Source organism: Carlito syrichta, unplaced genomic scaffold (genome assembly GCF_000164805.1).
Source record: "Carlito syrichta isolate Samal-C Ts95f unplaced genomic scaffold, Tarsius_syrichta-2.0.1 Scaffold305265, whole genome shotgun sequence".
NCBI lineage: Eukaryota > Metazoa > Chordata > Mammalia > Primates > Tarsiidae > Carlito > Carlito syrichta.
Genome location: NW_007249361.1, coordinates 163,608 through 187,191, shown reverse-complemented (window position 1 = coordinate 187,191; position 23,584 = coordinate 163,608). Strand labels below are relative to the sequence as shown.

General features: G+C 36.9%; 1 protein-coding gene across 1 annotated transcript in view; it reads right to left on the bottom strand.

Annotated features, from left to right (window-relative positions):
- The window catches only part of LOC103263796 (dihydropyrimidine dehydrogenase [NADP(+)]), a 405,431-nt gene that overhangs the window by 264,899 nt on the left and 116,948 nt on the right, over positions 1–23,584 (bottom strand). The window contains 2 exon segments of the mRNA XM_021714144.1: positions 1,264–1,433; positions 3,151–3,258. Coding sequence (XP_021569819.1) covers positions 1,264–1,433; positions 3,151–3,258 — 278 coding nt within the window.

Genomic DNA, 23,584 nt, shown 5'->3' with positions numbered 1-23,584 from the left:
GGTGTGGTAGCACGCGCCTGTAGTTCCAGTTACTTGAAAGGCTGAGGCAGAAGGATCGCCAGAACCCAGCAGGTCAGGACTGCAGTGGCCAGGAGCGGCCACTGCACTCGAGTCTGGGTGACAGAGTGAGACTACAACTCAAAAAAAAAAAAAAAAGATTAGCAAGTCACTTAATTCCACTAGGGTTGCTTCTTTTTTATTTGTAAAAATGACATGATAGTATTAATGCCTAAGAATCATTCCAGGGGGAAAAGAAAAACAATTGTGATTTTAGGACCACCTTTGATTTTAGAAAAAGTCTAAAAGGTAGATTAGATGGAGAAAAGCCCAGAGAATAAAAGCAACATTCAAAACTCAACCATAAACCAATGGTGACTCTGATATCTTGATAAGATAAATTTGTACTATGGTTAATCTACATGTGACAAATTGCCTATTGACTACAGTTAAAATTCTTGCCTGGTATACAGACTCCACACATGTTCACACATTCTAAAATAAGCAAAATTCATAATACCAATTTGAATAAAATGAGCAGTTTATCTTTCTACAGATACATATGGATCTTGGTATCAAAACTAATAACCTTTATAAGGCATTATCTTTCTCTAATAACATTAAAGTTTGAGAAGTCAGTGGTATAGGTAACCAGCAGATGCCTTGACCAAGATTGGTCACCAATCTCCTGTAAGAATGAAATACTTTTAAATTTGTCATTTTAGTAAGTTAACTATTAATTCTGCATAGTGCTTACATTAGAGTTCTTTTTAAAAAGAATCAACAACACTGTAACCCTTAATTCTATTTGCTTCACAGAAGAACGAAACGACTGTAAGTATGACCAAGGAATACATCTTTGAATGTTTTAAAACTTGGCTTATAGAAAATCCCAAAGGTCTCTAGTTGCCACATTTTTCTAATGCCCATGTATTTTGTGAAGAGTATCTGTTTTACAGGATATGGAATGCGTAGCACATTCCACTGCTCCTAGTTAAACAGAATGCACTTCAAAGATACTAACACTGACAAGAAGAAGTACTTGCATGTGGACAAAAATAAATTTCTAACTTTATCCAAATCAGTATTATAATTTTTTTTTACTTGGAATGTCTGAATGAAAACAAAACAATTCCATGTAGTCCAGAAATTTTGAAATTTGCTTTGGACAACTTCAAGAACACTCGGATGGTGTGAACATTGACAGCAGCATCTCCTAAAGTCAGTTGGATTACAACTCCACATTTCCTGAGGGTTCCATCTTACCTCCTCAGGGACAGCTCTTATATTAACAAAGCCTTTTCTGAAGACGACGAACACGCGGCGAGCGCCACAGCGCAGGGCGGACGTAGCGCAGTCAAAGGCAGTGTCTCCAGCTCCGAGTACAATCACAGCTCCCCGTATGGATGGCAATGGAGAGTGACAGGCGCACATTCCTGAATGATGAAAGGAAAACCCCATTTTCAAGTAGAGAAGCGATTTCTGCATGACAGCTCAAAAGATACTTGGACTCAAAGCAGTGTAAAATTGCATCTTGCAGTTTTCCAGGATGAAGTGTCACTATCAAATTATTCTGCTTCATTGAAAGACAGTTTTATTCCCATTTTTAAAATATGCTCATAATGTAATTTCATAGTCAGTACCTTTAGCTTCCTTTTTTCCCTCTAGAAGGATTGCTACAGCACATTTCGAAGAGTTTAGGTCATAATCAACCAGAATCAATCAATTAAAACTCTCTTTGTCAAAGTCGTGATATGTGTCTTTAACTCAGCACAATTAAATTTCTGCTTGCTAGAAAAAAAAAGTGACCTTTATGACCTGGGTTAATAATTTGCAGCATTTCACTAAAATAATTTGTTTTTATGTTATCTTATATATTGTCTAACATATAGCTCTGTAATTGACCACATTTTATACACTCTGAATATTAACATGCTGAATTAGTGCCCTTTATGTAACTGAAGAATTTCTGAAAACTATTTTCTTTTAATAGTTAAAATAAAACTTTTCCCCTTTGACTGCTTTTCTTTAAAAAAAAAATTGGGCAAAGAAATACGGCTTTCTAAGTGTCCAGTTCTCAAGGGCATCTATATGAATATTTTGTGACAATATGAAGATCTTTGTAAGAAAGTAAAATGCCAGTGTTCTCTATGTGTTAGGTAGCACTGTATTATCAGATTAAATAAAACTGTTGATAAGATAAATTACTATAATTTTTTGAAATGACACCAAGAATAGAATAGACCTACAATCTCAATAAGTGTAATCATTTTGCTCAGAAGACTTTGTATTTGGGATTACACAGTCAACACTGTGATTTTCAAATATATGCTGGGTGCACTATGACCTTCCTCAGAAAGCATGGCAGCGACACAAGCGCCTAGTTCTCCTGGAGAATACAGGCAGAGATGGTATGTGTCTTTAGCTGTAAACTTCTGTAGAATAGTTGAATATGGAAAGTATCTTACCTTTATACATTTTGGGAGAAAAATGTAAGTCCATATCACTTTTGTACATAATTAGATGGCGCTATAGCTGTAGCTCAGACCTTTATAAAAATATATACTTCAAGTGTTTAGATGATCTGGAATATTATGGAGAGAATATTCCAACCTCTTCATCACTAAAACAATGACTGTGGTCTAGCCAAAGCATGGTGCTGCATTGACTTCAGCCTTTCTTCTTAGGATGTAGAAAGTGGTAGGGTGTCTATCAAAGTCTTTTACTTTAACCTCATAAAATTAACATTCAAGAAGAGACATGCAATTTATCTGCTTGCATGGACACAAATCATGTAAGATATGTGATGATTCATTCTATTCTAAAACAGTACCCAAACTGAAGGTCTTGCTATTTATTTTAAAAACATCCTCCAATGTTTGTTAAGGACTCCCTTACTTTGAAGCAGTTTTTCAAGACACATTTGAGACCTTTATATAATACAGTGAAAAATCTTTATGATGACGCTTTATTGGAAGAATGGACAAATGATGATTCTGGCTAACTGTTATATCAGGTTATTTTTTTACTTTAAATTGGTAATATTCAGAGATCAATTTGAGATCTGAACAATGTTGAAGCTTGAATTTAACATAAATGTATAGTACATAAGAAAGAACAGAAAACATGGAAAATAGAAGATAATGTGTATACCTGCTTTACTGGCTTTGGCTACAAGTGGCAAAAAGTCTTTGGACGTATAGAAGCCCTGGTCCTGTGTCAGGCCTTGGAAGATGTGGTCTCTGTTGGGTTCCGGCAAACCTAATTAATACAGTTTACAAAATATCATTAGTGGAAAGAAGGGGTTTTCCTACTGATGTTAAAACAAAGAGGAAATCTGTGATCTTTAAAACAATTTTGTTCTTAGAGGAAAAAAATCTGTAAGCAAATCAACATAAACAAGTGTATAACATAATCTGACAGCTGTCAAGTATACCTTTAACATATTACTTAGAAGACATCATATAAATCACATATGTGCACACACTCCTACACAGAAACATATCCTGTATTTACCCACATACATATATATAGTGCTATGAGGAAAATCAAGTTATATTCTTTTCTTGTGTCATAAATAAAAATAAGTTTTAGCTATATTAAAGTGATAAATATAAAATAATCAAAAACTGAAAGATAACATGGATACAAAATTATCTAATTTCTGAATAAGTGAGATCATTCAAAGGAAAACCCACAAAAGAAAAAAATGGATTTCACCACAAAAATTCAGCCACTTCTATATTTCAAAAACATTATAAATAAATTAAAAGGCAAATGGTTAACCAGATAAATATTTTAACATGTAAAATGTTTTTACTATATACAAAAATGCTTCTTAATATAAATAAGGAATATATTAACTTTCCAATAGAAATATAACAAAGAACAATACAATTTGAGAAAAGAAAAATATAAATATTTATAAGCACTAAATATATTAACTCTATTAGTAATTGAAGAACTGCAAATTAAAATAATGAGTTATAGCTTTCCTATAAAAAGTAAAATATTTAATAAAATTAAACTATACTTGTCATACAGTTGGTAGAAATATACACTGGTGCTCAATTTATAGAAATTAGTTGTAAATATGTCTTAAGGAAATACTAAGATATGCAAATGAAGATTTAATATACAAAAATGATCAATGCAAAAAGAAAAAATAAGGATGAGAGAATACCAGAATGTCAACTGAATGAATAGTTTTACTTTAAAGAAGAAAAAGACAACAGAACCATATATAGCCATTAAAATTTTAAAAATATGGTATCAGACTAAAGTTAAAACATAGTGTTAAATTAACTAGCAGAATTCAAAACTCTGTAAAGTATATTCAAGTTTTGTAAAAATCTATGTATAAATCTATGTAATCTGAACAGTGATCATTTCTGGTGGTAGTATTAAGGATATTCTAATTTTTATTATTTCCTTATTTTCCACAATATGCATGTATCAGCTATATAATTAGAATATCATTGCCAAGATTTTGAAAGGAAAATGAATAGCAGACTAAAATATCTTCGAAGTATAAGTGAAGCAAATTTTATAGCAATCATCCCATCCAAGGAAAATAGGGAAGTAATTCATCTCAGGTCCCTAAACACAGAGGGAAATATGTAGGCTTATTTTATTTGCTGTCCCAAACTCATTCTGCTATCGAGTCATTCTAGAGAAGTTTGAGTTTATTTTATAATTATATGAATGTCAACGGAAAGCTACCAGTAGACCCACAGAGTAATAAACATGATCCTAAGATGACTTTTGTCATGATATAATGTGCCATATCTGATCTCAAAGCTAGAGGGCTTTGTGGGTTGTACATGACCAGCAACAAACCACCGCTGTCTCTTCAAATTAAGCTAATGTTTTTCTTCCCTGTCCAATACCCCCTTCATCGCCTTTCCCAGAATTGCTCAAAAATTATTTTAGGACCTTTTGTTTTGGAAATGATTCTAATTCCAAAGGATAGTTACAGCTTCTCTGTAAATGAAATGGGGATAATATTGTTTCTTCATTTACTGAAACAAGGGAATATTCCTTAGGTATACTAGCAATACAAAAACTATTATATACATGTGTGGTTGTTTATGTGATTCTTTTAGAAAACCTGGGGTGGACTGGTAGGGTTTGTAAAAATAGCCAGATATGTACTTGAAGACTCTCTAATGGAGAAATGATTTCTCCTGAAAGCTATTAAGAGATGACTATGCTTCAGACCACATTTGACTAGTCAAACCAACATACGCACATGCCACATATCAGGATTTCAAAAGGGCCTTAAGTCTCTCCTCTCCTCTTACTGTGCTATGCTAGAGAGTTAGCATATGCTCTGTGCCATTTAATATTCACATTAAAAAACCTGAAGTGCTGTGCAATTTCAAGGTGACGTGACAGGCAAAAATTCCTAAGGCAGATCAAAAGGAAGTCACAGAGAACATAAGTGGTGGGTAAGCGTTCCACAGATGCTGGCCATGAGGTCCTGCAATCCTTCCTTACCAACTCCTGATCTGAGCTTTCTTTCACGCCACTTGCCATGGTCAAGGCAGAGAAGGAGCTTCATATCAGTAGCTATTTTCCATACCCACTACTAAAGCAACTGTTATCGAAAGAAGGGCAAAGTACTTTTATTCAACATATCACTGGGCCTACAGAGATGACTCTTGCTTTCCTGCAAGGTTTATTTCACAAGAAAAAAATGCTTTGGCAAAATTTATATTTTTTTCCTTGGATCAAGACACAGATAAGGATAACCGAGTTTCCCGGGCCTTCATCCCACTCTGCATTGATCATTGCAACAAATTTAATATTTATTGGGTCAGATTCTCCCTGTGAATGTTTGAAAGGGCATCAGTTGAATGCTCTGACTGATGCATGTTGGCTTAAGAAGGGGAAAAATGAGCCAGTAATTGAACAAGATCATTATGATTAGGTTGTCCCTGAAGGGCACTAGACCACACCCCAGGTTGCAGGGAGTCCTGAGCTCTCCCCCTCTACCTGGAAGAGAGGTCACGCCTCATACCTGGGACAGCACACCTGAAGCTCTCTTGGTGGCCGTCTCAATGAACTGCTGGCCATGACGCTATGGGCTGTTGAGAAGCAGGACTTTTGTCACCAGAGAGATTTTGGTGGGAGTCCTCCCCTTTCCCAGCCCTGATATCCTGCATAGCTTCCCAAGATGGTTAGCTTTGGGTGTCAACTTGACTGGGCTATATTATTCAATCAAACAGTCATCTAGATGTTGCTCTGAAGGCCTTTTGAGGAGGGGGGTCATTATCTACATCCAGTTGACTTTTCTTTTTTTTTTTTTTTGAGTTGAAGTCTCACTCTGTCACCCAGACTGGAGTGCAGTGGCACACTCACAGCCACCACAGCCTTAGCCCACGATCCTTCTGACTCATCCTTCCAAGTTACTTGAATTACTGGTGCATCCCATCACACCCGGCCAATTTTTTGATTTATTGTAGAGACGAGGTCTTGCCAAGTTGCCCAGGCTGGTCTTGAACCCATGGGGTCAGGCAATCCTCTCGCCTCCACCTCCCACAGTGCTGGGATTACAGGTGTGAGCCACCGCACCTGGCCAAACTTTAGTTGACTTTATGTAAAGATTTCCTCAAAATGTGTTTGGGTCTTCCTCAATCAGTTGCAGGTCTTAAGAACAAAACAGTTCCCCAAGGCTCTGTCTCAAGGCTGTGACATCAGTTCCTACCTAAGAGTTCCAGGTTCTGGGCCTGCCCTACAGAATTTGGAAATGCCAACTCACACAACCACATGATCCAATCCCTTAAAATAAATCATCTCTGTCTCTGCCTCTCAGGAGAACCCTGGAATTGAGTTTCTCAGTCTCTCTGATCTCTTACTATTTCATTTCTAAGACATATAATAATTACATTGTCTTCTAGATGTGAGATTGTCTAAAAATTATATGTATTATATATCTGCATATATGTTAGATATATATAATTCAGAATTGGCACGTAGCGAATCTCAATAAACATTAGTTATTCATATTAAGATAGGTTTATTTATTCTATAATTCATCAGTTCTTTCAAACTTCACATCTCAAGGAAAGGACAGAATAAAGCTTAAATCAAGGTAAAGCATTAAACCTTAGCAAATTTAAACAAAGTTCTACAAAGAAAGAAAAATGAGGCAACCTTAAGAGAAATATGAAATATAATGAAACTTGTAAAAACCCATCTATCAAAGGAAGATTTCTCTGAGAGTAGGTGGCATATTAATAAATAAGGTATGTGTCTATACCAGGATGATTTCAAAATGACACTGAAATGACTTTTTAATTCACCTTTCAGGGTGAAGAGAGTTTATGAATAAAGAGGAATTGACAAAGATTTGACAAACAAAACATCTCAGCATAGTACATATATATTATATTCCTTGTCTTTCAAGAAGGCCAAATAGTTTCTTTGTTTCTCTACAATAGTTTCTGAAGTTTTTGGTGCTCTAGCATGTATTTACACAAAGGAACACCTCCTTAAGAATTACTAAAAATTGGTGCTTTTCAAGTTATTTGAAAAATGGAGAGCAACAGATGGAGGAAGGAGGGAGGAGGGAAGGATGAAAGGAAGGGAGAAAAGGAAGGAAGGAAGGAAGGAAGGAAGGAAGGAAGGAAGGAAGGAAGGAAGGAAGGAAGGAAGGAAGGAAGGAAACTCTGCTTATATTACTGAAAATTTAGTTTAACATTTATTGACGACAGGTACTGATCTAAATGCCTGGCATATGAGTGATTAATATGTATTATAATTCATTTTAATTCTCAAAATAACTCTATGAGGCAACTAACACTATTATTATCCACATTTTAAATTTGGGATAACTGGGGCACACAGAAATCAAATAACTGCTTAAGGTCATGAAACAAGTAAGCATCCTTGCCCATTTCTGACCTGGATAGTCTAGCTGTAGAATCTATGTTTTGATTTCAAAATTTTGCCTTTTTCATGTATAAGGTGATAAGTAGGCTCAGCTATAACGTGGTGCTACATACCAATGATGTCTGAAGCGCCATTCAGCATATACGTACTAAGTGTTAGGCCAGACTAAAGATATATGTTCACAAGACAGCCTACCGCCAGGCTCCGAGCCAGTGGCAGAGAACCAGGTGCTTCTTGGCGGCTTGCTTGCTTTGTGGTTACTCTCTCCAGTACAATTCCTTTATGAAATGTCTTCCTTCTTAAGGCTTCCTCTTGGGTACCTGCTGGTTATTTTTCAGAATTGGATATTCTTTTTTAATTTTTATTTTAAAGATGTGTGGTACAATTCAGGATTAGGTATATAAATGTTCATTATGCAGGTACCCTTGTTGATGAGGTGTGCTCTGCTCCAGCAGTTTCCCCTACTGCCAATCCCTTTCTTAATAGTATTATGATAATCGTTCAGAGTTCACTTATGATTGAGAATACGTGGTATTCAGTTCTTTGCTTCTGTGATAGATCACTGAATATGGTAGACTCTAAATCCATCCAAGTTGCTGCGAAGTTCATAATTTTGTCCTTCCTTATGGCTATGTAATATTCCATCGGATACAAAGAACATTTTAAAATCTCACTTTCTTCTTAGAGACGGAAGTCCATTGTGTTATCTCACTTCTCCTTTTCAACCCTGATTGGGGAATGGTGCTTCATTAGGTAGAGCATTACAAGGAACAGACTAAACGTGAATTCATTAAATAAGCTAGGCTGGCTAATCTCCATCCTGTCTGTGAAAATGAAAAGTTTGTGGAGCAATTATTTTTCTTTATTAAGACTTAAAATATCTTAATGCTAACTGACTTATTTCTATAATTATTTGTAAAAAGAGTACATTGGTTAATAGTAAAACCTCTGAAGTCAGACTTCCTGCATTAAAATTCCAGTCCTAACACTTGCTAGCTGTTATGACTTTGGCTAAGTCCATTATTCTTCCTCAGCAACAACAGCCTCAACATCAGATAGCTTGGAGAATAACATGAAAAAAAAGTATATAAAGCTCTTTGCATAGATATAAAATAAATATTTCTTTTCTTTTCATTCACATCCTTAAAGTCTTTGATTTAAAATGAAATGACACATTTGAATAGACATAAGTTAAGTGATCATCTAATTCATGATATACATAGTTAATGTTATTACACACTTAAGTGGTCAAAATTGGACAGATTGGCATCATAGTCCTTGAAATTTAGAATCTTTGGCTAGAATGAAAGGCTGTGGTCAGATAAGAATATTCTTCTTTTTTTTTTGAGTTGGAGTCTCATTCTGTTGCCTAGGCCGAAGTGCAGTGGCATGCTCGTGGCCACAGCAGCCTCAACCTGCTGGGTTCAGGTGATCCTTCTGCCTCAGTCTTCCAAGTAGCTGGAACTGCAGGTGCACACCACCACACCCAGGTAATTTTTTGATTTATTGTAGAGATGAGGTCTCACCAATTGTAGAGGCTGGTCTCGAACCCCTGGACACAGGCAATCCTCTCGCCTCAGCCTCCCCAAGTGCTAGGATTACAGGCTTGAGCCACTGTGCCTAGCCAAGAATATTCTTCTAACTTCATTCTACAAACTATAATGAACTCAGACCACATGTGCATCAAGACCAGGAAAGTAGCATGATAAAGCCCCTCTAATGTTTAGTGTGTTATTCAAATTGGAGTAGTAAGAATAACATCATGTCTCAGACAGAATTGGCCTAGGAGACTAAAGAATTGGATTCCAGTCTCATTATTTCCATTTTCTAACTGGACTTGGGTAAAGTTGCTTAATACTGTGGTTCTCAAATACCTTGATTCTAGAATGAAGATAAGCCTGCTTGCTGATAGGGTTTTTCTGAAAATTGGATAAAAAGTGTACATAAAGCACACTGGTCAATCTAAAACAACATTCAAGTGTAAGTCATTATTGCTGTCTTGGGTCAAACATAAAAACTATGAGAAAAAAAACTCACCTAATAAAGAGATTCATAGCAAACATTTTCAAATACAGAAGAGATTGAAATTAATCCCAAGAAGCCATTGGGGTGGCTTTATATAAGATATGTAAATGTAGGTACAAAAACATAAATAAATGTATATATGTGTTGATATATTTGTTAGAAAAGATAAACTGTTCCTGTATCAAGCCCTTACAGCTGGGATTACAATATGGAAGTAAAATATTCCTTTTAAGAGCCTAAGCATGCCACGGTTCCACAGTGAATTATAAAGTTTTTCGCCTGTCACTTAAAGATCACTCAGAGGATTTATATCTCACTTCCAAGGGATAATAGTGCCATATGGGTTATCATTCTAGGATCTATATATTGATTAGAAAGCGATCAATGATGCCCTATTGTGATTCTTTTCTCAATAAAACTCCCCATCTCCTCCTTGATGTCCCACTGTAAATACACTTGGTTCTGAGTGTTAAGTCTGAATTCAGAAAGAATGGAGTGATTCAATATAATACATCTGAAATCAGATCACCATGCGTCACAATACTATTCATTTCATTGATTTTTCAAAACCTCATTAAACATCTGTTTCATATGACTGCTGTCTGGGCTCTCTCTCAGTGTAACCACACACATTAATGGTGTGTGTCACAAAATTGGTTACAGAATAACAAGATGAAGACTTTAAAAAAATGTTGTGAATGGAGCCACCATTTCAATGAATAATTTTCCTCATTACAAAAGGTATTTTTCTGCACAGAAGCATATTACAGCAATGAAATAAAGAACCGAGTGGAGGCATGAGCATTGTTGTGAAATTTCAAAAATCTGATAAGTGCTGAACTAAGGTTCTCTCTTTGTATTTAATTTATAAAACAGTGAAATTTAAAAGGCATTGGAGAAGCGAGTAAAATAACCAAGGAGGATTATTCCTATGAACTTCAGTTACACACGTGTTTCAGCTAGCTTTTTCACATCACATAGAAAATATGCACCAATCCTACAAACTCTACCACATCAATGTGATTAGTTCACATAACTGTCAGAACTTACTCCCAGACTCCAGCTTAGAGTACGTGCGGGGTGAGAAAGAATATAGACATGATAACAAGGTGACATAGTAACAAGCACAAGGGCACAGGTGGAACAAGTTAGATCTCAGTGGCTAGAACTCCTCTGAAGGAGTTTTCTTTTTGCCTGGAATTATTATCCAGTGATTTCACATAATAAACTGAGAATATGGTTCACAGGCATTTGGGGGTTTCAATTTTACTCCCTTCACAAATTTGGAAAAGATATACAGAGAGACATTTTATTTCGATTAATAAAATAGTGGCCTTCCTTGAAAAAATGGACAAATTACTCCTGAGTATGTTTTACCTTCTTGGTTTTCACTCTCAGGATCTGCCTCATCTTTTGTTCCATCACTAAGACATGTGACAGAACCAGAACACAAGCTCTTCAGCCAAAATTAATGAATACGTGTTTTTTTTCTTTATCCTTTTGTAATACGCTGATTTTCTTACAATTAGCATAAGTTATTTTAACAATTGAAATTAAATTTTAATGTAAGGCCTAGCTAAAAGATTTCCAAAAAAGATAACTCAATGTAACTTCACATTTCTGTCACAAAAAGCTAGCCACTCCTTCGAACTTGAATTCGATATATGAATGTGTACCCCGTCTCTCAGCCTCTTCTTTATTTCCCTTCCTTCCAATTTCTCTCTTTCTTTTCTCATTTGGTTTTTGCTATAAAACAATTTTCTTAAATTTTAATCCCCACATTGTGAAGTGAGGGTAAGCAATAAACTCAAATAATATGCCACAGGCAAAGATTTTTTTCCTAATGATTGGAATTCTTAGATGGTGTTAGGAAATTACTGCTTAGGACTGTGTAAGTATACTATATCCCAAAGTAAAGAAATCATTAATAATAAAATACTGAAAAGGAACAGTTATATTACAAAATAAATCTGCCAGGCTTACAAAGAAAACAAATTTGCCACAGCCACCTGCTGTGGAGATGAGACAGTAATCTCAACAGCAGGAAATAAAAGGGGAGAGAGGAGAAAAACACAAAAGCACAGACATTAAAAAAGTAATTAAAACACTTATCTCCATCGACATACATAACAGAAAAAAAACCCTCCACCAACCACCTAAAAACATACTCTATTGAACTGCACAGCAGGAAACAACATTAAAGCTGCCACCATAAACACACATTCTGAAGAAGGAAGAAGACCCTTTAAAAATGTAATCTCAAAAGTATTGCTAATGTGTTAATCACCAGTAAAGGTACCACATGCTCATTGTATTGTATTAGTTACTTTCTCCAAGGTAGTTTTTATTCTACTTCTACATATTTTACTCAAATAAATTCTCAAATACAGGCACTGAGAACTCTGTTATTTGTCATTGTTCTATAGTGAGTTTTACAGTTATATTGTGAGACTGAAAAATTATGCATTTGAAACACCATGTAATAATTTTTAACATAACTTTCATTTAGATAATGCATTTAAACAGCTTCCTTTGAAGCCAGACTAATCTTTGCCATGGTACTGAAGTAAAATGGGGTGAAGCACAATGACATGTTAGGGTCATGGATTAAAACTGAAATGAAAGCTATGAGTCGTGTTGAGTCACCAAAAAGTGCCCGGCCTTCAGAGCTCTGCAAAGTGAAGAAAAGCAAGCTTGAGGAAGTGGGTGAATTCAAAATAAAAGACAGGTGCTAAACATGCATGCTGACTCTCTGGAACTTGATTCTACACCTATGTGACTCTATCCAGGCTTGTCCACGCTCAATTCAGAGCCAGGAGAGCTCTCTTGCGGGTGCTTGACTCTGTTTCGTGTATAGCTACACATCCAAGCCCACTCACCCCACTTTAAGTCTTTTAGTCCTCCTCCGTCATGATCATGGATGGTATCTCCTCAGTCAGGTAAGCATGGTTTCCTATCTTTCAAATGAGAAGAAAGACAAACTACATCTCCTTCTAGAACTGTTATGTGGACAAGTAGGCATAAGACAATGTGATAATGTGGAAACAACTTAATTTTATAGGTAGAAAAATGTAAATTCACAAACATAGACATTGATAATGTCTTTTTCTTGGGCTGCTATTCACGCTCAGTGTCATTCCATTTTAATTATGCCCTTTCCCTTTATTCAATGATAAATTCCTGTGCAAATTTATTTTATCTTACTCTAAATCATTACCATAATCTTATATATTTTCTAAGAAAATACTTATCTCAAAAAATTTTTACAAGAAATGTGAAAGAGAAGAAAAATATTAAATTATTTCCATGCTTCAATGTATTTGAAATGGGCTTAGTATTACTGACATGATGCTATAAGAGACTTAAGATCAGAGTGCTTTTCTAAGAATTTAGACTACTTCACAAGGTACTTAATTTCCAAAGGGCTTTCCTGACAAATGCTCATGGTCAACAATTCCAGAAAGATGTGGTTGATATTCTTATGTCTTAGATTGTTCATCCACAATACAGGTTGATCATCTAGAAGGGGAGTTCTAACCCTTGCCTGTGTTTTCAGGAACTCCAAGGCAATCAAAGCAAAATCTAACTTTGTACAAGCATGTGATTTATTGTGTCTGTGTACAGAGGGCCCATACCTTTCATTACGCCATCTAATTAACCTCAAAAATTGTTAAAGAAACACATTTCTCAACCTTAATAGTAAATTGGTTATGCCATACCATATCCAAATGTCTTTTCCAGTGCATAGACTATGGTTATAAATGTCAAAACACATTGCAATTAGTCATACCTGACAATCATTATACACCATGAATGAATGCCAGTTTACCTAAGAATTTATATTAGGACCAGTGTCAGGGAAAGCAATGGTTTTTAACATCAGCTATAGCTATGCTCATATTATGACTCCACCAAATACTAGCTGTGCAACTTTGCATAGAAACAGTTATTTAAATTTTGTCTCAGTCTCCTTTTCTATAAAACCTGCCTTGCTAGTATATTAATTGAGATAATATAATTCAATAGTATAATTGCTTAGCAAAGCAACTGACTTATGTAAAATGGAAATAAATGAACTTTTATGAATTTTAAACTTTAAAAAATCCTATTATTTTCATACCTGTACCTTCCTTAATATTCTTTCTTCCCTGATATTTGACAAAATTTTATTATAAAACACCATAGCAACGGAAACTACGTACATTTTTAAAATTTAGTCCTGATTGAAATTTCCTTAAATATTGATAATTAACCATATAAAACTCAGGAAGTTCAGTGCATAATCATTATATAGCTAGTTTTAAAATTCTTGTTTCATAAAAAAATTTAAAAATGTAGTCTATCATTTCCAACTTTTAGATTTGGGAACCAGCTTGATTTTTTTAAGAAGTGTGATTAAGATAAGTTGGAAATATAAATCCGAGTTGTTAAATTTATTCAGCCACGTATTCATTAATATTTATTGAGTGCCTACTATGTGCTAGAAAATATATGAGGTACTGGGAATGCATAGATAAACAGCTTCCAGTGTCATGGGAGAAGGGTGCATATAGTCAAAGATTCAGACCCAAGACTGGTCTGCTTGGTGAGAGGAGACACGGTTCATAGCAGGAGGAATGCTCAGTTGTAGGCAACGGGCAGGATGAGCTGCATGCTTGGAGCCACAAAGGGGCAGGGCTCAACCCGACAGGGACCAGAAATGGTCCAGGGAGCCCAGGAGTGGCCCAGGGAACAGTCAAGTGTGAAACTCCACAGAGAGGCAGGGCCCAGACTGGACAGGAGGGTGCTTATATCACCCCAGGCTGCTGGATTTTACACTGCAGAGACACTTTAGGAAGTCAAAGAATAAGCTTTGTACATTGGCAAGGGCACACTGGGACTGCTGTGGAGGGATAACTTGCAGGGAGTTGGAAGGAAAGAGGCCCGGGTAAGGATGCTGCATAACTCCAGGCAGGAGGGAAAACCTCCCTTGGACCTCTCAATTCAGGTCCTTCTGACTCCACCAACACGGAACTGCAGGGGGTTCCCGCAGGATCAGGACAGACAAGGCTCACACTCCAGGCAACAGTTCCACTCAAAGACAAGCAACTTAAATGATGGTGTTTATATGAAGACAAACATGGAGGAGAGAGAAACGAAATGTAAATTGAGAATGAAATGCTAAGACTTCAGAGAAACTGTGGCTGGCACTGGAAACGGTGCCTACAGATCTCCTGGGGATGCATTCATTCTGTCCTCCCATTACAGTAACTTTAATGGAAAAACCAGGCTCATCCTGATACTGACCCCGGGTCAGGAAGAACATAAACCCAAACAAGACCTGCAGGAGTGGACATCACAGACATGGTCCCCAGCAGCTGCACGAACTCGAGGAGATGGGTCCATCATGGTGCAGAGCTTGACTGGGGGTCAGGACAGGGGGAGAGGGCAGATTCTCAGGGAGCAGCAGTGCTCCATTTTGGACATATTTATGGAGCCTTGAACAAGAGTCTGAAGCACCTGAGAATAATCTGGTTTGCACAGACAGCTTTGGAAACTACCAGCAGAAAGATGGCACTGGGAGCTAGGATCCTGATGAGCCAACCCAGGGAGAGTGCCTGCAATCATCAGAAAAGGACATTGAGGGTGGAGCCCAACATAACACACCAGCATCCAGGGAGAGGCCCGGAAAAGGAGCCACAGTGAGGACTCAGGAGAATCAGGAAAAGGTGGGACAGCTTCCTTGCTGTCCATGGGAAAAAAGTAGACACTAAACACTATGTGCACTTAAGGCATCAAGAAGTAGGTGCCCCGAGAAACATTTTTGGCTTTAGGAGTCATTTTACTTTTCTTATCTTTTTGAGTCAGTCTCACTCTGCCACCCAGGCTGCAGTGCAATGGCCTGCTCACAGCCACCACAGCCTTGACCTGCTGGACTCAGGTATGCACCACCACACCCAGTTATTTATTTGTTTGTTTGCTTGTTTCTTTGTTTGTTGTAGAGACAAGGTCTTGCCAAGTTGCCCGGGCTGGTCTCGAACCCCTGGGCTCTGGCCATCCTCTCATCTCGGCCCTCCAAAATGCTGGGATGACAGGTGTGAGCCACTAGAACCGGCTCGGAATCATCTTTCTTGATTTTTAAGTATAGTATATGCCACCACCTTCAGTTAACTTTAGAAATAACACAACCAAGGAAGATTTATTGAAAGAGACATTAACAGAACAAAAAGTGACAAAACACAAATACATATTTTGCAACTATGAGAATCCATTTAGATGAGGCAAATCGGAAGAGGAAAGGGGGAAACCCCTATAACGAAACCCACACTGGGAGGTATTCTAGTGAAATGCTGGCCTAAGTGTGAAAAGAAAGGTTTTGCAGGGGGCAGATATGGGCATCTCATGCCTTCCCAGAAATTAGTATAATGGAGAATTTGTTCACACTAGAGTAAGAATTAGTCTTAAGAAGTAAGATTTGGTCACTAATGGCAACTCCACACCAATTAAATGCTAAATGGATAATATAAAATGGATATAGCTTAACATATAATATTTGTTCGATTAAAAACAACATTTAGCCAGGCATGTTGACTCATACCTGTAATTCCAGCATTTTGGGAGGCTTAGGCTGGAGGATTGCTTGAGCCTATAAGTTAGAATCCAGCCTGGGCAACATAGCAAGACTTCCTCTCTCTACTGGAGGATCACTGAGCCCAAGAGGTCAAGGCTATGGTGAACTGTGATCATGTCATTTCAGTCCAGCCTGGGCAACAAAGTGAGACCCTAACTCAAACAACAACAACAACAGCAGCAACAAAACAACCTTTGGAAGACCCCTTATACTCTTAAAGAAATGCATCAAGACTGAAACTTTGCATGAGGGAAGTGTTGTTTTAGAAGTGCACCTCTGCTGGGTTTAAAAATGCCACAGACGTGCACTTTCATGTCTAGCTCATCCTACCACAAATTTTCTGGCTTCTGAAAGCAAAATCAAATAAAGACCCCTGGACAGCAGAAATATAAGGCTAAGGCAGCGACACCTTGCCAGTTACCGTGTGACATGCAGCAAGTTAGTGCCTTGGTCTCCTCATCCTTGAATGAAACCTTTTGGGTTCCCTCCCCAGACCTGCTCTGAGGACCCTTGAATTATGAAGCACTTATACAGACATGAGAAATCTAATGAATAATAATGGGAATTATTTTTATTTTAATTGGAGTACATCATAAAGGCAAGCAGTCTTCGGTTTTCCCACAACTAGGTGAATAAACTATACTAACAGTGGGTGGTGGTTTAATTAGGGGGATCAAATTGAGATTCTGGGTTGCTCTTTGGAAATTAGGGGAATTCTCTAAGAGTTATATAATATGCAGTCATTCACAAATTAAATCATGCTCCAAAGAACTGAGCCATTCTAACGATAATAGACAGAGCATACATTTTGACAGTATCAATAAAAATCTTACATTTTTAAAGTCAATGTGAAATAATAAATTACATCCCAAATGCCTTTGGTTTAATGAACTGAGCAGTGAATGCTTTGATAATTTTATTTTCAGTTTCTGAAAAGGTGATTTCTATTCTGATATGTAGTTTTAGGGCCATTTAAAATTATTATAAATATTTTCATATTTTTCTAAAATGACACAGTCTAATGTTAAGCTGTTTGAGTTCTGCTTCGAAGAGCTTGGTGCATATTAGGCCAATATCAGTAAGTGAATCTAACCCAATCAATTTACATTCCAACCACAATCTAGACTCTTCTAAAACCCTAACTTGCATTTTGCCAATGTATTCTACAGATTATAAAGAAAAAGAGAGAATCTAGTTCAGAAGCTCTTTCTATCATAATCTTAGTATAGGCTCAATTACATATGAACTAAGTCATATTAAACATTTTATGAGTTTGCATTTATGAAGTTATTTATTATTTTAAAATATTTCTTGTACAGTTGAAATATGAGAGATATTTTTATGGTCATTTATAGATGAGCAGACTGAGGTTCAAAGCAGTAAAATATACTTTCCCAAATTCCATAGACAGTAAGTGGCATAGACAGATTTAAACCAGTTAAACACTTAATACAGTGTTTCTTTCATCATTCCATAAAATATCTTTTAGGGTAGCGTATAATCTCTATTGGTAGGGCAAAAAAAGAAAGCTTATCCTAGTATGAAAGTTTGGCATACAATGATCTGTGGTGCCATAAATTTTCTGAATGTTAATACAGCAGTTTTATTCACAAAGGAGAGAAAAAAAAACATGATTTAAAGTTGTGTAGGTCATTATTCACATATCATCCCACTTACACTACATTTTTGAATGATTTTAGGTAAACCGTGCCTACTTAAACGATGTCTTGCAAAAGGATCTTCTAAGCACTATTCATTTGTTTGAAGCGCAGATCTACAATGACAAACCTATCATCAATTCATTTTGAGGAAAGGATAATAATTAAAGCGTTATTTTCCTTCTTTCACTGTAAGTCATTTGACCTATGTTAAATCAACTATCAAATTTTCATTCATTATTTCTACATGAAGGATTTTGCCAGTTCAGAAAAGTATAAATCTTCATTTGTCAAATTTAACCTCTCCCTGTCCCAGCCACTCTCAGGGCTCATAGCTCTCATTCCTCAAAAACAGCAAAACATTGTCAAGTCATGCGGCCTCCCGCCAGCCTCTGCTGACCCCAGAATCAATAGTATTTGTAACTTGTAAGTGTGCGGTTGAGGAGAACAGAAGGCAAGCGCAGCCTCGTTAGGCACATTGAGCCAAGACACCGCTGCGGACTCCCCTGGGTGGCCTGGGATCAATGTTAATCTCCTGACCAGGAATAAAAGAATGCAGACTCCTGATTTTGGATTCATCTCAAAAGGAGATTGGAGATCTGTGTGTCTGCGGTGAGAAGGAAAGATTTAACTCACTGGCATTTCAGGAAAGAATACACCTAAACTCTCCTCCCTCCTCATTACCCTCCCTGCTTCCAGGTTCTCCACAGACAACAGTAAACACCGAAAAACAGGCACACAATGGGTCAAAAAGCAAAGCTGCCTTTGTGGACACTTGGTCAACTACCTGCAGAAAGGAACTCCATTGGTGGTCTTCCTGCTAGGCGATTTAAGGTAGAATTCATTGATCTAAACTGATTTTTAAACACAAAAATTACATCTAAAGATTACAATTTTGTGCCCGATTTCTTCATGTGAAAACCCTAATTTTTAAGCCATTAAAAAATGCATCAATTACTAAAATCATGATAAGCTGTTTCTTAAATGCATCTGTCCAGGCACATTTGTAGGGTTTTAAAATGCAAATTAACTGTGATGTCAGAAAAAGAAAAGGCATTACCAGTTTAAGTGTTAGTTGTTTGTCTTTAACCATATCCATAATACATACGCACATACACACATATGGTGATGCATTTATATACAAGTGCATATATCTTCTTATTTTTCTATAAAATTTAAAAATAAGATATTTTATTGTCAAAAATAGGGTGAATAAAAAGTATTCTAGGAGTTTACAGGGAAAATCCATTCAAATAGTAATTTCAAAATTCGGTAATTACTATTAAATACCTTTTTAAATACAACGAACAAAACTGCCATCATCACAGCAGTTTTTGAGCATTCATGATGCACTAGTGCATGCTAGACAGAGTCAGAGCCAGAGCCCAAGTTTGAGGGCTGACTCGCTATGTTCCAGCTGCAAGATCTTGAGAAACTTACTTGACCACTTTTACCACAGGTTCATCGGTAAAACAGCACTGAGATTATTAGTGCTTTATAGTCATTAAGTGAGATAATATAGGCAAACCCAGAAGTGTCTGTGGTGCTGTGTGGTCACTAAGCAGGTGCTAGCTGTGTAGTCAAATGCATTCTGGGGCATTCCATTCCTCCTAAGCATCCCTCAGGCCCTCCCAGTGTTGCAAGGACTGTGTCAGGAAGCAGAGGAGCCAAGCACTCTTAACATTTTGACCTTGGCAAGTCATTGGTCTTCTGCTGGGAATCAGACTTCCCATTTGCAAAATTAAGATACTAAAATTTATCTTGGAGGACTGCTGTGAGGACCAAATGAAATTAATTATGTAAAGTGCCTACCACAGCACTAGCTACATATAGAGACGGTCAATAAATGTTTATTGAATAAAGGGATAAAAACCTGAGTGAGTGGATAAATGGATAGATGAATGGATGGGTGCAGATATGCTATGCTATAGATCAGAGAAGAAATAAGAAATAAATCAGGTCTCAGCACAGAATTTAAAATTTACAGGTAAAATTTACAATTTACAGGTAAAACTAAAATATCACTCGATTTTTAAAGATGAAAATACAGCAGGTAACAGATGCTTCTACATGAACTCCTGGCAAAAAGTAGAAGAAATCGGTGTTCAATGAAAACACCAAGGAAACAGATATAACGTGTGTGTGTGTATATATATATATTCCTGTCACAGGAACTAACTTACCTCTGTTTATTAATTATGGTGAGACAGGTTCAAAGCTCAAAAATCCCAAATTTGGCAGTGGTAATGAGCAAATATTCTAAAACTCATAAGGCAAATTATGGTGATGTTTACAAAGCAGAGGTGATATATTTTATCATTTGATTTTAAAACACTTAACGTTGCTCTCAAAAAACTGATTGGTTTGAAATGTCTCTGAAAAGAAAACACAGATGTGGGAATCATTCTGACTTTTTTATCTTAAGAGCAATGACTCTGCCTTTAGATAACAGAAGCCAATTAGTAATGGAATCTGTTTCTCTATGCAAATGTTAGTAATTGAAAATTATATTTATTCTGTCTCTTAAACCGAATCTTAATCAGAGGTCAAACACATACTGATTTGAAAGGACAGCAGCATGTTGCCCAATGTGCCAATCCACTCTATGCCCGTCAAGTGTATGCTCAAAGCTGATTCGCTATAAGCAGCTGCTGGTGGTGAAGGTGACACCATCAGTCATCCATTTCTTCTCATAGATAACATCATGCGAAACTCAGAGGTAAAACTCAGAAAGAACCCAGAAACGTGCCAGTATCTTCAATGGCAAAGAAATTGGTGGGCATCAGGTCTACTCAAGTGGAAATGGAAAGATACATCTAATGGCTGTGCATTCCAATGCAAGACACCAAGAGCCCGTGGAACAGCAAGTGACTCAGAGAACAGAGTCAGCAGGTACTACCCAGGCAGCAGGAGAAGGAAGGCAGGCTAAATTCAGAGCACAGCAAAGCCACCTTCGTGCATACTGGTGGCTTCACAAAACTAGGAAAACAATTATTTGGAATATCTTAAAAGTACTATACTATCTGACAAAAAATAGTTATAGGTTTGCTAATATAAATTCCAAGTTATGCATGAACTCTGAAAGATTGCACCACAAATTAACTGAGGACAGACTATGCAGGTGTGAATGTGCATCATGTATATAATATATGAACGCACCCATTTTCACCACCTCAGCATCTACCTATCTGTATATATATAGAAGAGTATGTGTTTTAGAAGCATTTGTTAATAAAAATAGTGTAACTTTATCAAAAAATAAGCCAACAAACTGATGAATCTGGTTCCTCTAACAGCTCAAAAATCATACCACACACAAGAGTCAGGAGGTATAATTGTGTCAGCAAATGACCTCTCTCCTTCCCTACCTTTCTTACCTCCCATTCGCCCTTAACATTTTTTTTTATTGAGTCAGAGTCTCACTCGTCGAGCAGGCTGAATGCTCATCACCTCAGCCTCAACCTCTTGGGCTCAGGAGATCCTCCTACTTCAGCCTCTTGAGTAGATGGGACTACAGCCTGTTGTTGCCCAGACTGGTCTTGAACTCCTGGGCTCAAGCAATTCTCCCATTTCGGCCTCCCCAAGTGCTGGGATTATAGGCATGAGCCACTGCGTCTGACCTTCCAACTTTCTTTTAGGATAGACATTACTAAAAATCTTTCGCTGACGTTATGCAAGGTAGTTTAAGACACCAAGAAAATTTAGGGATAAACCAACTACCACATCAGGCTACAGTTTAGCCAAACAAGCAAGTTGTTCATCCCCAAGTGGCTGATGGCTGGTGGACTTCCTGACTGACCTGAGGTCATGCTCTGCTGGTTATTCAACATTTAGGTGTCAATCCTGGATCTATTCAAGTGAAGGTGAGCATCAGGATGAGAGGCCAGGAAATAGGTTCCATGGCAACAAGGTGGGGTGAGGTGGGGCAGGGGTAGGAGTAATAGAACAATGAAAAGATTTTCCTCTTTTCAAAGTATTGAGCAAAATCCCAGAGTGCATCATTTTTCATGCATTCCTTGAATCCTCTTCCAACAAGCAGAAATAAATATTCCCACAGCCTGATTGTTAACATGGCCTCCGAGTGTTAGTTTATGACCAGAAGTTGCATGAACGACTCATCTATAATCTAGGCCTTCATAACAAGTGTTCAGGGGACATGCTATTTCCACAGATTCCCCCTTATAATCTGTATCTATTAAAAGGAGAAAGTACAAAACAGACCAGCTGAATATAGAGTTGCATTTTAAACTCAGCATATTAATCCTATATGATATTGTCCCTGTGGAGTTTCATTTCACATGATAAAACAACTAAGAGGTGTCTGATCAATAAACAGAAAATCAAGTTACATGTTCCTGTTAGGCTGCTCTAACAAGGATTAATCTCAGAAATGTTAGTGCATGCCTAATGCTGTGGCTTTTAATCTTGTCACACCAGTGGGTCTAAAATACTTGCTATTTAGCACTAACGTTAAAAAAATTAATATTTTACATATGACTACCCACTGTACTTTAATGAAGGGGTTAATGGTAAAATAAGCCCTGAAATGTAAATGATTCCTCCCATGTGGCTGGAAAATAGTTGGAGTGTTTGTCATTTAACATTATTAACATATAGAAACATTATTATCTCTGCAGTTAATATGCTCCTCACTGAAGATTTCATGGCTGCAACAATTAATGAAGTTATAAAACATACATCATGTATTAAGCAGCAAATAATATCTTTAATTTTGGCTTTAATGCATCTTTAATTTTAGTTTTAATGATTAGCTTTAATGTACAAAATATCTTCTGAAACCCCAGGAAAAATTGCACCATAGCAGTGAGCTTGTCTCTCCACCTCCCACCCTTTGCTCCACCCTGGTGCTGAGCAAGGTTGTAACTGACCTAAGACTTCCTCTCTGCAGGCATGTGCTTCTCTGAAATACTGAGATAATCCAGGCCAAAACCAAACCAGATGAATGCTTTTCCATTAAGAGTCTTGTATCTAATTTTGACATTTGCCTGTTGATTATTATAGAGCTTTGAACACTCTAAAGTGAATGTTATAAATCAGATTTTCATTACTACTTTAAAATGTGAAATATTAGCATACAAATATTGAAACTAAGTTTAAGTAGGTATTTTCTCCCCTCTCTTGATTTCTTCCTCCCTTAATAAAATGTATTAAGTAGCCTAGATACAACAGGCACTGCTCTCTTCCAGGCAGAGGAAAGTTACCTAAATTTGTTTAAGTTATGTGCTAATTCAATGTAAAGTCTACTCGCATTGTCAAAACAGAATTTCAGTTGTCGATGGTCAATGGAGTTTAAGTCTGAAAACCCTCCTTCCTAAGCAAAATATTTCACATCTTGATAATAGAAGGGACTAACTCTTAGTTCCTGTGCCCTTGGAAA